Raw genomic sequence first — 14954 nt, 5'->3', positions numbered from 1 at the left:
AAGGAGAAAAAAACTGAAAAATAAATATATCACCTTTAACCTCTCTTGTTTTTCACATCTATTGTTACAAAGAGATTCAGATTCCTATTGCTGCAGATATTAAAAGGCTTAAAGTTCATTTGTGATTACCCTTTGACACTACATTAACAAAGGCACCAGTAAAAGGAAATTTCTCAGCAATAACTGCCACTGGTTTTGGATCATGCTATTCCTTGGTCTGAAATAGGCAATGAAATGTGACTTTCAACCTATATTTTATAACACTTCCTATTTCCTCTCTTCCATCTTCCAGTAGTCTCAGAGTTTTCCACAGTGATCCAAGATCACTAAGGAAGACAACTAATACCTTGTTTTAAACTTGCTGAACCTACTGCATTCAGTCCACAGGTGTGCCAGAAGGCATTATAACACTTTTTATTCCTTCTCAGGATTTGCAACTTTTGCATAAGAGAAGAGTCTAAGAAAATGGGGAAAAATCCTACTTAGCATATTCTCTCATAAAGCCTCCTATATTTTCATATATTATTTGTTATCAGTAAATTAGAAATCCTTGTCCAAGCGCCTGTTGATCACTGAAATGGAAATGCTTCACAAAACTTTTCCTTGATTTAACTCCAATCCTGTTAAAAATACAATTGTATAAAATGAAAGAAAAAAGCCTTGCAAATGAACCATCCACGTATTAATTGTGAAAACAGATGTAGAAAATGTTCTGGACTTGTAATCATGGGATTAATTTACGTGCAGGTATCCTGCTTTATATTTTAGCAAATTTAGTTAGCATTAGTTATTTCTACTACAGTAGAAAATATGTGTAGATCAAGGTTTTAATGAAGGTAGACTTTGACATCAAGATAAAGATCCAAAGGTCCTTATCAACCTTATCACAGCAGATGAAACAAAGGAAATTGTTATGGATGGACCTTTGCTCATGAATGCAAAGTTACATCATTGAACTGTTACCTATTCTCACATAGTCTGTTTCTATCCAGCTCTTCTCAATATATTCTAAACAGTCTCTTACTGTCTGCAGATACCAAATACAATTATTATGTAAATAATAATTTCTTGCAGTATCTTTAAAACACAAGGCCTGCCAGGACATAAGAACTTAGAAGTGAACTCGATATTAAGCAAAATGCTAGCAGAAGGATCAAGGTAAGAGTAATTTCAGTGACAAGTCAGTGAAAAATAGTAAAATAAACATTTTATTAAGGGGCATAAGAGACTATCCAGAAATGACTGAACTAGCACATTTGCAAAAACATCTGAGGCACTAATTATAAAACACAAGAAACAATGAAAGAAAACTCATCTGCTGAGGAATGGAGACTGAAGAGACAAAAAATTCAGCTCAAGAAACAGTATCACTTCTCAACCAGAATGAACAAAAGTGTTTTTACTTGAAAAACTTCTATCATCATAGGAGTGACCACTATGTGTATCAACCAGATTACCTCCTCATCTTTAAGAAATAATTTTAATTATAATCTCACCTTTTCCTTACTGATGTTGTGTATACACTGCTTGATATCCCTTTAATTATTTAATGGTTAATTTCTTCTTCATATTGTTATAAAAGCAAACACTTATGAATACACTGTGAAAAAGCTCCCAAAATTTCAGGATAAACAGGAAAAAATATAGCCATGTGTGTAGAAGATAATACTGATTTAGCAAAGCTTCACAAAAGCAAGAAATTATATCTCACTGGTTTTCACTTTTAGCAGACATTCTTTTTACAAAAGTAACATATCTTTTATTTTCACTGCAAAAATAATATTGTCAAAGAGTACTGGAATTCAGGAATTCTAACAATTCACCTTCACAGCATGCGTGATGCATGCCCGTGCAGAACACTTGTCACAATAATGCAATAAATAAAATGTTGATCATTCTACAGGGCTAGGTATTGCTGTGCCAATTTTAAAGCTGTCAAACATGGCACTTCCTACTGGCTTGAGTTTGTTTTAATGAATTAACTACACAGAGAAGGGTATCACTACCTACATCTGATCTCTGCATCTCCAAGGGAGAAGCATGGAAGAGAGTAACTCCTTTTAAGCTTATCCTCTTTCTGGTCATTGCATATGACAGACTTGGATAAAACTCCAATGCAAAGAGGCTAAACATGAGACATCTGCAGAGAAGCTCTCTAGTCAGGAAGCTCTGGAACCACATTGTAGTTACACTGAGTCTGTGAACTTTAAAATGATGGCTTGTTACAAAGCCAACAAAGGTCACACAGGTACATCCAGTAACCATATGAACACAATCTTTTTTTCTGTTACTAACAGACACATGGAAAAATAATAGTAACACTAAGCCATTTGAATGGAAGTTCTTCATTTGAAACCATGGACATGTTACACACAGTTCTACAGAACAGCGTTGTGTCTTTTTTTGCAGACATTCACACTGAGGATTATAAGGGGTTTAAGGCAGCACCTTCACACACAAACTTCTCACTGAAATTAATGGTAACACTCTTTGCCTAATTTTGAGACATGCAAAATATCTTAAGATAACACACATTGCTGGGGATCTTATGAAACATCATCTGTGCATTACACCGTTATCAACTGGGAAAGTCCAAGGCACAGTAATAGCTCAACCTCCTCTAATAGGTTACAGCAGCAGAGATCAGAATCACTGAAATCAAGGCTTTTTTGTCTCAGTTCAATGGTCCTTCCACTCTACAGAAACTCATGTTGCAAACAAGACATAATGAAATATTGTGCCTTTTTACTGTATTTTGCATTACTGTCTTCTAGATTTCACTTTAGCAAAATATCTGGTATTAACTACTTCCCCAATTACTTCTATGTATACTTTTGCCAGAAATTTTTTTTATTATATTATTTTATTAAACTCTTTCAAACATTCTTAGCACCAGACTAAGACAACAACTAATGATGCCTTAAGGACTATTAAAGTGTCTGTAACCACAACCTGAATGTTTTCTAGGACTTTAAAAACACTTTTCAAGCTTGAAAACAACTACAGTAACTCTCCTGTAGCATGACAGCGCTTGCAGTGGTTTGAACTGTGATAAATCATTGTTTATAGGTGTTGGTTGCAGCTCTATTACTAAGATGCAAATGTATTTCATACTACAAGAAGGTACTCACTGTCTCTTTCTTCTTAAATTAAAAATAATAATAAAAAAACCACAAAACCAAAACCAGCCCATCATTCCCAAACTCTTTGCAACTACTTTCAGTGTTGGCTGAAGAAACTATTTTCAGAGAGTTCACAGATAAACCTGTTAAGTAATTTATAATTTAAGATAAACTTGAAAACAAAAGATTCTTTAGTAAATTTAAAATGTGAGTCAGTCTTCCTGAAAAGGAAAACTTCATTAATGATTTTCAGAAGCTTCAAGCTCTCCACATAGTTACCAATTTAAATATTTAAATAAGTTTTTACAAAGGTATAATGAGTGTGCTTGCTCTTATTCATTGCTAGTATATGCTGATACTATTATCTAGACATGGACACTCTATGTGTAGTGCCCATATCTCGATAATACTATGGACAGATACAATTCCATAGATGAGTTCTCTTTAAGAGAGATCATTCTCACAGTTGACAGAGCTACTTTACTACCCTGCTAATTTCAATTTCGTTATTTTGCTTGATTTTACTAGGGATGCAGTCTTCCAAATGCTGAAAGCTGATTTCAAGTTTCTGCAGTCAGACATTTCTTTTTCTCCTCTTGTTGGCACTCTTTCCCTTCCTTATGCTATCACTGTGCTTGGGAGCAAAATACTTGGCTGAGGAGAAGGCAAGATTTCAATTTCTGACAGCAGCACAGACTTACACTGGCTTTGGCCAAACAAAACATGTATCTCGACTGCAATCAAGATCAGTCTCTTGTGTATCAAGTGTTGTTAATGGCAAAATATAGGACTCAAGTGTAATTACATTAGGGATTCCAAGGTCATCAATTTGGACATCAGCAACTGAAGGGACTTTCGCAATAGCAGCCCTCTCCCATTACTGTATTATATGTTGACTCTGTGTTTAAAACCAAAAATTTTGCACACATAGCAGTGAACATTATACAATGGGAAGTTTTTAACACCACATTCTTTCTTTTATCTCAGGCAACCTTGCTTCTGGGAAAGAAAGCTCTGGAGTGAAATTTCTTTTAGACTGCTCTACTGGAGCTCTATTTCCTCTCTTCATGGAGGGTCTTGCAACAAATATGCTGGGCACAGGACCACCTGGCTTACTCGATACCACATACCATCTGCAAGTTGCCATTCTCAGCAGCCTCTCTCCTATACATGCAACCACCAATATATGTACTGCTATTTCACCACTCTTTCTGGTTCTTCTACTCCTCCTTCCCATCTAGTTGCCAGAGACTGCTTAGCATGACAAAGAGCAACAGAAAGAAAAAGTGATGAGAGTAGAAAGGGAATACTGTCGGCTTGCTGCCTCAAATGTGTTTTTGTGCATTTAAACTCAACATGAATGCTAAAATAACAGCATTTTTATATTTTGTGAGTTTCCTGTGAAAACACGGAATAAAGCAAATGATGTTGCAAAGCTTGAAGACCATGTTTCATGCTTCTTTTTAAACACGTTTTTATAACTTACAACTCCTTCCAACTATTGAAGCAAATGAAAAAGTAGCATTTCATTTCATCACACTCCAAAAATTCTTGAGGGAGTTGGAAAAGAGGAGTCTGCGCAATGTTAAAATCAAACTATAAGTTAACAGGAAGTATAAGATCACTTATGCATAAGGTATCATGATTAACATAAGGTAAAAATGTTACTGTAACTTTTTTACCAGTCACTTCTCTCTCCTTTCCTAAAGCTTTGCCATCTCAGATTTTTAGCTGTAAGAGAGATATTGTAATCTGGATGAAAGCAGAGTAAGATATGTGTTGTATATAGCCATAAGAAATAATAAAAACATGAAACACCTGAATATCCATTGACTACACAAACCCAAATACATACAGAATAAAAAGAGCTAACCCATGTTGAAACAGAAATAACATCCAAAAATCTCAGGCCACTACAGTCTTTAGGTATGGTAAGTAGGAAAATAAAAGGCACAGAGCAACAGCCACTACCACTACTTCTCTATTTGTGACTTTATCTTAAACCTTGCTAAAGACTTTGTATATAGAATGTATTCCCTTTCATGTAGCAGTAGGTAAAGAACACAAGTATCTCTTGTATTCTGCTCCTTGGCATATAAATCACAGCAGCAGGAAGACTGTTCAAGGGACAGACACAGTGATTGTCCATTTGTCTAACGCTAAATTGCTTCAGGCAAAAATTTACTGTCAACAAATATTAAGTTTATAGGACACAAAAAACCAAACAAAAATACTCACAGCTTTGGTTTGGCAAGCACAGGTGGTGGCTCCTTTGTGGGTGAAAGCAAGACAGCTGGAGGTGGGACAGATTTATCACCAGTTGGCTTGCTGTTAATCATTCCATTTACTCCAAGAAGAGGATGAATGCCATTTGTGTTTTCCTCAGATGAATCGAGCTGTTGTTGAAGGTCTGTCACACCAGGTCTCAAGTCAGTGTTGTTTCCTTGGTGGGTCTCTGGATGTTTCTTAGGAGGAAGCTCAAGAGAGCTAATTTCAACTGGAGGAAGTGGTGAGAAATGACGGAAATCATCACTAGAGCATTCCAAGTTGGCTAAAAGAAATCAAAAAGAATGTCTCTTCAACAAGTCATAGACAAAGTATGTGGTAAAATACAAGGTGTATTTTCAGTTTTTTAAAGGTGAAATATCTTTGGTTTTGAGCAGATATTTTTCTAGTCCTCCTGTTGATAATCTATGCTGGATTAGATACATGGGTGGCTATTAATTTTCAAATTTGCCCCATGCAAAAGGCACAACTAGGAACTTTATGGATCTCTCTATTTCAGGAATCCAGCCACTAACTGAGATTGGCAAGTATGGACAACAACAGCTGAAACAGGTCTTCCTCTTCCTGGAGTTTCAGGATCATTTAGGAAGAAATAATTTTAAAATGCTGAAGAATGCATGTATGCATGGCAAGTTTGCAATGACAGCTGGGTTCATGCATCCCACCAAAATACATATGGAAACATACCACAAAACTAAACATACCATGCCACAGTGTTTTATTTTACAAAAGGCCAGCATTCATCTCTTTAATTTTGCCTCTGCTGCCGTCTAGTCTTGAACCCTAATGTTTAAAAATATGCCAGGCTTGTGGCAGAACTTTAAAAATGTATTGCACGTTAATAAAAATATTAGACCAGGAAATGAACCTGAAGAAACATTCAGTTTGCTTTACATGAATGCACTGAGGTTGACAAACCCCATGTCTTACAGCAGCCATTTTCCACAAAGAAAGCAGACCAATAACTTCACAGGTAAATTAATTATGTAAGATTTATGATCAAAACCTCCTCTTTCTCTTTGTCACATACCTGAGCAGACAGTTAGCTGTGCACTGCTTGTTACTGAACCATGTTCATTTGTTGCTGTGCAAGTGAAAATTCCTGAATCTTCAGGAAAAGTTTCTGCTATTACAAGTGTACATATCTCTTCTGGAAATAAACAGAAAAATAAAGTGCATGATAAACTATTTAAAGTACTGTGTATTGATTTTTGCACTGTATGTTAAAGTACGCTTTTACAAATAAATATTGGGAGCACTGTAGAAGAGCTTCCAACATAAATGGCTTTAAGGAAAATCACTTTGTGTCTGAAAGAAGTAAATTCATCAAGCTAAGTTTTCAAAACTGGCTTGAACAGTAATTTTGCAGTTACAAGTCTGTGCAGTTACTTTACACATTCAATATATTTTTTTAATGCAGGATAGTACTAATTAGTACAAATGTTAAAAGAGACACACAATGTAATAGTTTCCAGAAACAACTAATCTTTGCAAACTCTTTTTGTGTCTTTAAATAACACCATCAGTATAAAAGTCACACAATTCTTTCTGTCTCTGAATTTTTTTCTGTATTTAATGCAACATTCAGATCAAAACTCATTCCCAGTAAAACTAGAAAACATTTTATCACCACTTCCAATTAGCTCTTCTGTAGATACTAACCAGAATTAAAAACTCCAGATGCATAAATATCCCCCTTATGCAGAAATTGGGAAAATAATTTCTGTCTCTGTCTGCACAGCAGTGAGAATGGATACATTGAAAATATAATACAAAACAGCACCCCCAAAACCTCTTCAGAATACTGTGACAGACATACTCTGTAGCTGGTTTAAATTTGTTCATTCTACTTTGATAAGACGTGGTATATGCTTTGATTATTATCCGGGTTTCTGTCATAAACCTTGTGTGAAGTATATAAGGTTGGGTCTTACAGTAATTTTTTCTAATTAAATTCTATTAATTTATAATGGGCACACTTAACTGTTTAGGCATATTTTTTCCAGTTTCTTCATAGAAGTCACTTTATTTTATCTCTACTTGTAATGGCACTCTGATTTTTTAAAGATGTCACTGTACAGATAATTTAAATAATCCTACTATTTACACAACATACCAATATAATTTTATTCCTGGACAATGCTACTTTGTGCGTCTCCTTAATTAATTCTGAGTGTCTTTTGTTTATGCTGATTTTTTAGTCTCAAAACCAAAGAAATTTTATAACATTCAGTTTAATTATAAAAAAATGAAAAATGCATATTGCAATTTGAACACACACAATCCCACATATTATCACAAAATCAGCTAATAAAAGCAAACTGTAAAAGGAAAAAGACTTTAGAATCTAATAACTTCCATATGAAAATCATTCTGTAGAAAAGGTTCAGTAAGGTCAACTTCAGTTCTTATAGTTCAAATAAGGAAAACATTTTCAAGTAGTGGTTGTTTTCTTTTTTCCCCTTGTGGAATGACAGACCACTGTCTCATTTAGATAGTTAAAAAAAAAGTTATGAAATTTTTCCCATTATAAATGACAATGTGTCCAAAAACTTCCTGTACTGAAAATGGGCTAGAAATGAATGACTGACTAAATATTTGGCTTAAAGTTGGTTTTTAGACAGCAGAACGTGTCTTTTTTTTTTGGCAATGCAGACCAGTCATTCTGTGTAGCTGCAAGAGTCATGTCTGGTAATACTGCAGCACGTTGGATCTTATCTTACACAGATTAAGATTAATGACTCATGAAAGGTCTTATCAGGAAAGTAATGCGTAACACAAGCTAGTTTTTGAACTACTGAGATCAGCTTTTTTTAGAGTCTTGGTGTGTCATAAGCAGTGGAAGCTGTATTGTTAACCACACGTGCATACTCCTGGACTGAACTGACCCTGGGGATGTAATCTTATACACACAGCATTCTAGTTTCCTGTTCATTTAACAGCAGAATGCTGAAAGCTGGGGATTTCAGGACTGCAAAAGAAGACCATTCCACCAGGCTGAGAACTGCTCTCTGAATGAGGGCAAAAGCACTGTAAAACATAGCAACCAGCAGAAGTCCTATTTTCCAAACAGCAGAGCTAATTAATGCATAACATTCTTACAGCTTTTTAAGTGTGTAAAAAGATCACATGAGAAGAGCTGATCTTCACTCTTCAGTGCCAAAAAAATTCTAATAGATTCTACAATGATGTGCTTTGTTTACTGAGGAGGTATGTTTTAAAATTATGTATGGTAAATTGCAGCAATCTGTGTAAAAAAATTTGAAAGAAAATAATCAGAGATTAAAATTCAGTCTTTTCAGCCCGATGAACAAACTGCAACACATTTGTGATTGATCATAAGAAAACTGGCTAAATGGAAAACATAAAAATCCTAAGAACAAATCAAAAGGCAGCATGGGCAAAAGCAAAAAGCAGCAACACATTGCTATCTTCTTTGTAGATTTTCCTCCTCCAAGCCAAGAATCACTCACCTCTAGGTCCTTGCTAAAAGGCTTACTACTGTGGAAAGCATAGAAATGAAATACTAATTTGGCAAAAGAAAAGTGCTCTCAAGATTTCCATAACACACTGTGGATATACTCAGTGCTCTGAGTATTTTTCTAGCTTTACATCCTGGTTTAGGTAATTATTTTACTTTCTGTTACCGTGCTAAGCAGAATCTGAAGATTTGAGGGATATAACGTCTGTTCTACTTCCCAGCAATCATCAGCTGACAAATAATTTCATCACAGAAATGTGTTCCAGAAAGCAGTTCTGAAATGCTGTTCTCAGGGCCTTAAGACATATTTAACACTTGACTAAATGAATACAAAAGCATTTTGTTCACTGAAACATGTAAAATGCTTAGGCATGCAAGTACTTGACTGTTTTGTCAGTTATTTAGAAAGGAAGATTACATTTTACAGAGCAATTCTTTCCCTTTATGGTTCATGAGTCCATTAGGAAGACTAAACTTTGGTAAGAGAGAAAACCGTTGCATTTTAACAAATTTTATCACTGACAATGTGTTTACTTCAGAATGTTTCTTCGTATTATATTAAAGGTAGAGCGGTAATTATATCTGCAACTTCATCTCCAAATGTGACCATTAGCTTCCTCCACTGTAATGCACAGACAGCTGGGGAAATAAGTACTGTCCTTTGCTAGTAGTTTTTCATCCCATTGCAATGAATAGAGCAATTTCCATAGCTGTAGGTTCAAAGCCCAGAAGTGATGACTATCTTTTGAGATGAGTTTGGTGAACATACACGGTATTGTGCTTAGGAAAGAAAAGCATGTATATGTGGCAATTCCCTGGCAATTTAAGCAAAATTACTTCATACAGTTTTCTTCTTACATGCTGTTAGACAATCGTTCTAATGTAATTCAATACAGTTTGTGGCTGTCTCCAGACAGCTGAGTAATGGTCAAAATATCAACAGCTGGCAAGTGATTCCATGGGATTTTTCATTCTCAGGCAGCCTGTTCTTTGAAGGATTCAATCAGTATAAAGTCAAAATGCCCAAGAAAGAAGTACAGAACAGGTATTTTGACAAACTGTGATGTTGGCTTTAAGTAATCTGACTAGCTATTAATTCACAAAGCAGTCTGGAGGGATTTGCAATGCAAACTGATTTCTGTCTAGACAGAAAAAGGAGTGTAAAACACATTAGTGTAGATAGAATGTACAAAAAAAAGGCAGCCAAAAACCCCTTGTTTCTCAATTTCTTACCTGTGTGAGTTCATGGAGAATTTTTCTTTTAAATCATTACTACTAACCTATCAAAGGATAACCAGTGTTATTGAGTGCTATTAAGTGTTTATTGATGGCTGGACTTTGGTTGACAACCAGCAATTAAAGTCACACTACAGCTTGTTACAATTTGTGTAGAATTCCATGGATGTTTTACACATGGAAAAATTTTTAGAAAACGTGCATCTTTCAAAATTTTGAATACTTATCTAGCATATGCATGTTGGTTTCTCTATCAATCTTGTATATGTATTAACCATCTGCATTGAATAGCAGTTACGTGTTGCTCATGAAAAATTTCCTCTGAAGGCATTGTTTAGTCTGGCTTCCAAGATTATGAATGACATCACAAACTAGTGCTGCATCTATTATGTTTCTGATACTGACACCCAGCTTCCTGTTGTAGAAATTTTAAGTTTCTTCATGACCTCTGAAAAACCAGTGTTACTTATTACCAGGGGTACTACCAATAAACAAAACATTGCTCATTATTTATGCCAAAAGCAAATATTTACATTTTGCCCAAATTTTATTTACATTCCCTTTGCATGCACAGTGTCAATTCCTACGTAAATAAGCCAGTAAGTGTACTGTCATTAATTCTGGTAGTAAGACACTGCACTATATAAGACACTGCATTATTTAATAGGACTTAGTAGAAAAAGATAAGTGCACAAATCTTAAGGGATAGTATAGTACTTAGCTCAATGAATCCAGGAAGAACAAAATACCAAACTGAAATTCTTTCACAGATATTGGGTAGCAGGAAGGTGGTCATGAATATATTTTGAGCATTATTACAAGCACGTAAAAAGAAATAATCCAACAACAAACCAGACAGATTGCAGTCAGGCATTCACTACTGCTATGCCTATAAAACTGCAACAATACAGATACCAAAACAGTGTTTTGAGATGTTTTGCTATTCTTGTCTTGCCAATTCCCTTGCGAATGATATGAGATACCTCAACATTAAATAACTTTTATGTACTGGAGAAGACTCAAGAAAAGCACCTTTCATGTAAGAATCCATTCCCTGCTACACTTTAGAAGACTTCAGATATCTTCTCTCAGGGACTGCAAGCTAACCAGAAATGGGAAGGAAAATATTCAGCACTTTCAACAAGATAGTGCAGGTATGTCAGAGGGCTGGCAAAACAATGATCTCTGAACTCAGAATCCCACCTTCTATTTCCTATTTCTGGCAGCAGTTATGAAAGCTGGTTGATGGTTTTGTGAACTAATATCAACATTCTTACTTCTTCCACAGTATAATATCTGTCAGAGAAGCTATACAAACCTTGCAACTAACAATATGAAAATTAGTTGTTTGTGAAAAAAATCTTCTAGCAAGAAGCATAATATATGGTTTCCTTTGTGCTCAACTATTCACACAAAGGAAATACCTTTTTTCTAGCAAAAAGTTGCTTCTCCTTTCTACCAGATAATGCTGCATTTCTACTCTAAAATACTGAGTTCATCTAGCATTATACAGATTAGGTTTACTAAAGAGGGTGAAAGGGTAAAAAAAAAAATTATCAAAACTAAGCAAACATTTATGACTGTGAGTTCTGACAGAAGAATCTTAAATTGGACATTAGAAAGAAAAACCCTAAGATAGGCTGGCAAATTTATACTTCTTAGAAACTTCTGTGTAAAATTTCACTCCTTTCTGATACTATCTATCTAAAGGATGAAGTGAACACAGTTCATATGATTTTGTAGAAAAGAAGCTCCTACTAAGAATGAGCCAGATATACTAGGTACGATTCTGATAACACTGGTAGATGAAATCTAGAAAAGATGTTGCTACTTTGACAAGAGAAATACTTCTCTGAGAAGTGGAAAAAATTCAACCTATTGATCAGATGGTTTTTTCTTTTTAAGATATCAAGAAAACAGTTAAACTGGGAGACATTCTACAATATGTATTACAGGAGAATGTTCTAAGAAAGATACAGAATTAAGCATATTTCAACACAAACCTATTGTCCTTTATTTATTTTCATATCCAAAAGCTTGATTTGATATTGAAACTCTCTTCAAACTGTTTTGTACCATGACTTACAATTTTTAAATACTAAAGCTTGTGTTATGACTATAAAACTCCAACAACCCACTCTTAGCACTTGGACATGTTTTAATTCCTCATTAGAAGTTAATTTGGTTTTCCGATACTCTTCTTTCCTTCATATGGCTCACCTTTTAAGCCTCCATAAATCAAATCATTCAATCACATGTATTCAGGGCATCAGCTAATACTAGAGCTGATGATGTTGCACATCATGATCAACAGTATTAACTGTTAGGATAGAACATGCATACACATGTGAGCAACATATGTATCATGGATATGAGATAAAATAGGTATATAACAATTTTGTGAAGTAGCAGAAAATCAGTGAATAACTGAAAAAGAAAAGAAGATTTTTTCCTCCTTCCCCCTTCTCGTTTCCATGAAAATTAAAGGAAAGCTGCCTTTTTTCATAGTCTATATCCTCATAGTCACAGTGCTATTTACAAATATCTCTCAGCTGCTAGGTCTGTCTTTCTTGCCAATGCAACCCCTCAGAGTTTAAAAAATCCTAACATTGCTAACATTGCTAACATCCTAACATTTGCTAGCAGTTCAAAAACACTCTTTGGAAATACCCAGATCCTAGACAGAAAATTTTTCTGGTTTTTTCAATGTCATAGTTAAAACTCTCTCCAAATTCAAGAATATTCAAGCACAACTGGTCACCCTCTTAAAGCAAGGTTCAGACTGCATTGCTCTCTTCTCTTCTACATGTTTGACTCAGAAACAGTAAAGAACATTCTGTCTTTTAGCATCCACTTACTATCCAAGAAACTACCTCAGCATATAATGATGTATAACAGGGAAAATGAAGCAGACAGAGAAAACCTGTAGCTGGAAGAACAGTTTTTACTTGCTGAAATCTAGGACTTTTATCTTATGACTAGGCTAGAAAAATTCAATGCCTTTTTGTTGTTGTTGTTGTATTTTGTTCGTGGGTTTGTCATTTTTTCCTTTTTTATTTTTTGTTTTTTGGGGGGTTTGTTGGAGGGTTTTTGTTTAGTTTTTTTTGGGATCAGGTTTTACTTGCATTTAAGACACATCACATCTGCCAAGCTGGATTGGTAAAACTAGCACTTAGTGGTTGGGTGTTATGAAATTCTTATAAGCACCATTTGGGTAATGGAATTTTGTGGCACTTATCCTTTTCCTCAGTAGAATGTAAACCATTTATTTTCTGAGAATGAAGTTTGCGTAAAAGTTTAAGCTGTGAGACTCTCCTTGCTGGTCTAAATGGAATTTACTGTTTAACTAATAAAGGAATTGATGTAAAGGACAGTACAGTATGGGAGGTGTGATAAAGTAGCATTGTCTTTAAGGGGGTTTCAATTTACCAATGTTCAGCAGAAACAGTTTTCTATTTATGGCTTCAGTACAAACTCATAGAGCTAGTGAATCAAGAGATTATTTTTTCATATGATTCTTACCAGGTTCAGTTGCAGATCGTGGCTCTGCAGATCACATCATAAAAAGGGGAAACAAACAAGAAAAATATATTAGAGATTTCATTAATAAATATCAGTGTACTGAATGAACATATTATACTGAAATACTGTAAATAAGTAGAGAACTTGTACAGACATGTTACAAAATCAAGAAGATTTAAATTGCTTATCAGTAGTAGTTCAGTTATTACTTCTAGCCATTAGGACTGAAATGGGAAGAAGAAAGGACTCAGTCCAGAACTGAATCCTGACAGACTAATTTCATGATCCTTCTCCACCCAGTATTAAAAGCAGCCACTTCAGATTATTGACTGAACTAGTTTTGGCTGAGTGCAGTTGTGCCAGATATGCTAGAACTTCAGTATGAACTGGAGTCAAAGGCAGCCAAGTGGGATGCCACAACTGGTATCACTATTGTGTTTTCCTCAATCCCTTTGGCAGCAGAGTGCAGGCCAAATTGGCTTTCACTTGGAGCAGTTTCCAGTACCTGTGGAACTGACTGAGGTGAAGACAGCCAGAACGTCTTGTTGCTAGCTAGGCTAGGAACAAGGGAAGGAGTTAATTGCAATGTTAAACCCAATGCTATGCTCCAATGAGACAAAGGGTGAAGATTGTAACGGCAATACCTTTAATTATTGTAGCCTGTGACTTCAGTTGCACGTTATAGGAATTACTATACCGAGAACAATATGAAACGATTGAGGAGAAGCCCTCACAAGAAGCATTGCAACGGCAGTGGTGACCAGGCCTGGGCTGGCTTTGGTGCCCACAAGTATGCAACACACCACCTCTCCTGTCCTGAATATCACCATAACAGATGGAGCCCAAAGTCATGGACTAAATGAACTCAAAGCATGCTTTGTGAAATTTTACAGGGATGATGCATAGACTAAGGAAATGATATCTCTGTCCTAGATCAAAGGATGAGAAGTGGTGTGGTGGTTAATGAGGATCTATTGGTTAGTGTGGGACCTAACCATGATATAAATGGTATGGAATAAGGGGGTGGAAATGTCCTGGTTTTAACTGGGACAGAGTTAATTTTTTTCACAGTTGGAGTTACGGGGCTGTGGTTAAGATCTGTGCTTAAAACAATGTTGGTAATACAGAGATGTTTTTGTTACAAAGGCCTTTTCAGCTACTTGTATCTTCCTGATAGTGAGGAAACTGGGGATGCACCAGGAATTGGGAGTAATGCACCAGGATCAAAGTGATATTCCATACCATATGACATCATGCTCAGCATATAGACCTGGGTGAAGAAGGAGGAAGGGGTGACATTAAGAGTT

At 35.5% G+C, this 14954-nt stretch overlaps 1 protein-coding gene across 3 annotated transcripts in view; it reads right to left on the bottom strand.

Annotated features, from left to right (window-relative positions):
- PALLD (palladin, cytoskeletal associated protein) overlaps positions 1 to 14954 on the bottom strand; it is a 190356-nt gene that overhangs the window by 102497 nt on the left and 72905 nt on the right. For all 3 annotated transcript variants that reach the window (XM_085058643.1, XM_085058642.1, XM_085058641.1), the window contains 3 exons: positions 13648 to 13671; positions 6439 to 6558; positions 5361 to 5673 (listed from right to left, as the gene is read on the bottom strand). In XM_085058643.1, the coding sequence (XP_084914769.1) occupies positions 5361 to 5673; positions 6439 to 6558; positions 13648 to 13671 (457 nt within the window). The remainder of the gene's footprint in view (positions 1 to 5360; positions 5674 to 6438; positions 6559 to 13647; positions 13672 to 14954) is intronic.

Source organism: Lichenostomus cassidix, chromosome 4 (assembly GCF_008360975.1).
Source record: "Lichenostomus cassidix isolate B80296 chromosome 4, HeHo_3.0, whole genome shotgun sequence".
NCBI classification, from domain to species: domain Eukaryota; kingdom Metazoa; phylum Chordata; class Aves; order Passeriformes; family Meliphagidae; genus Lichenostomus; species Lichenostomus cassidix.
Note: the sequence above shows the minus strand (reverse complement) of the source record. Positions and strands in the feature narration are given on the sequence as shown.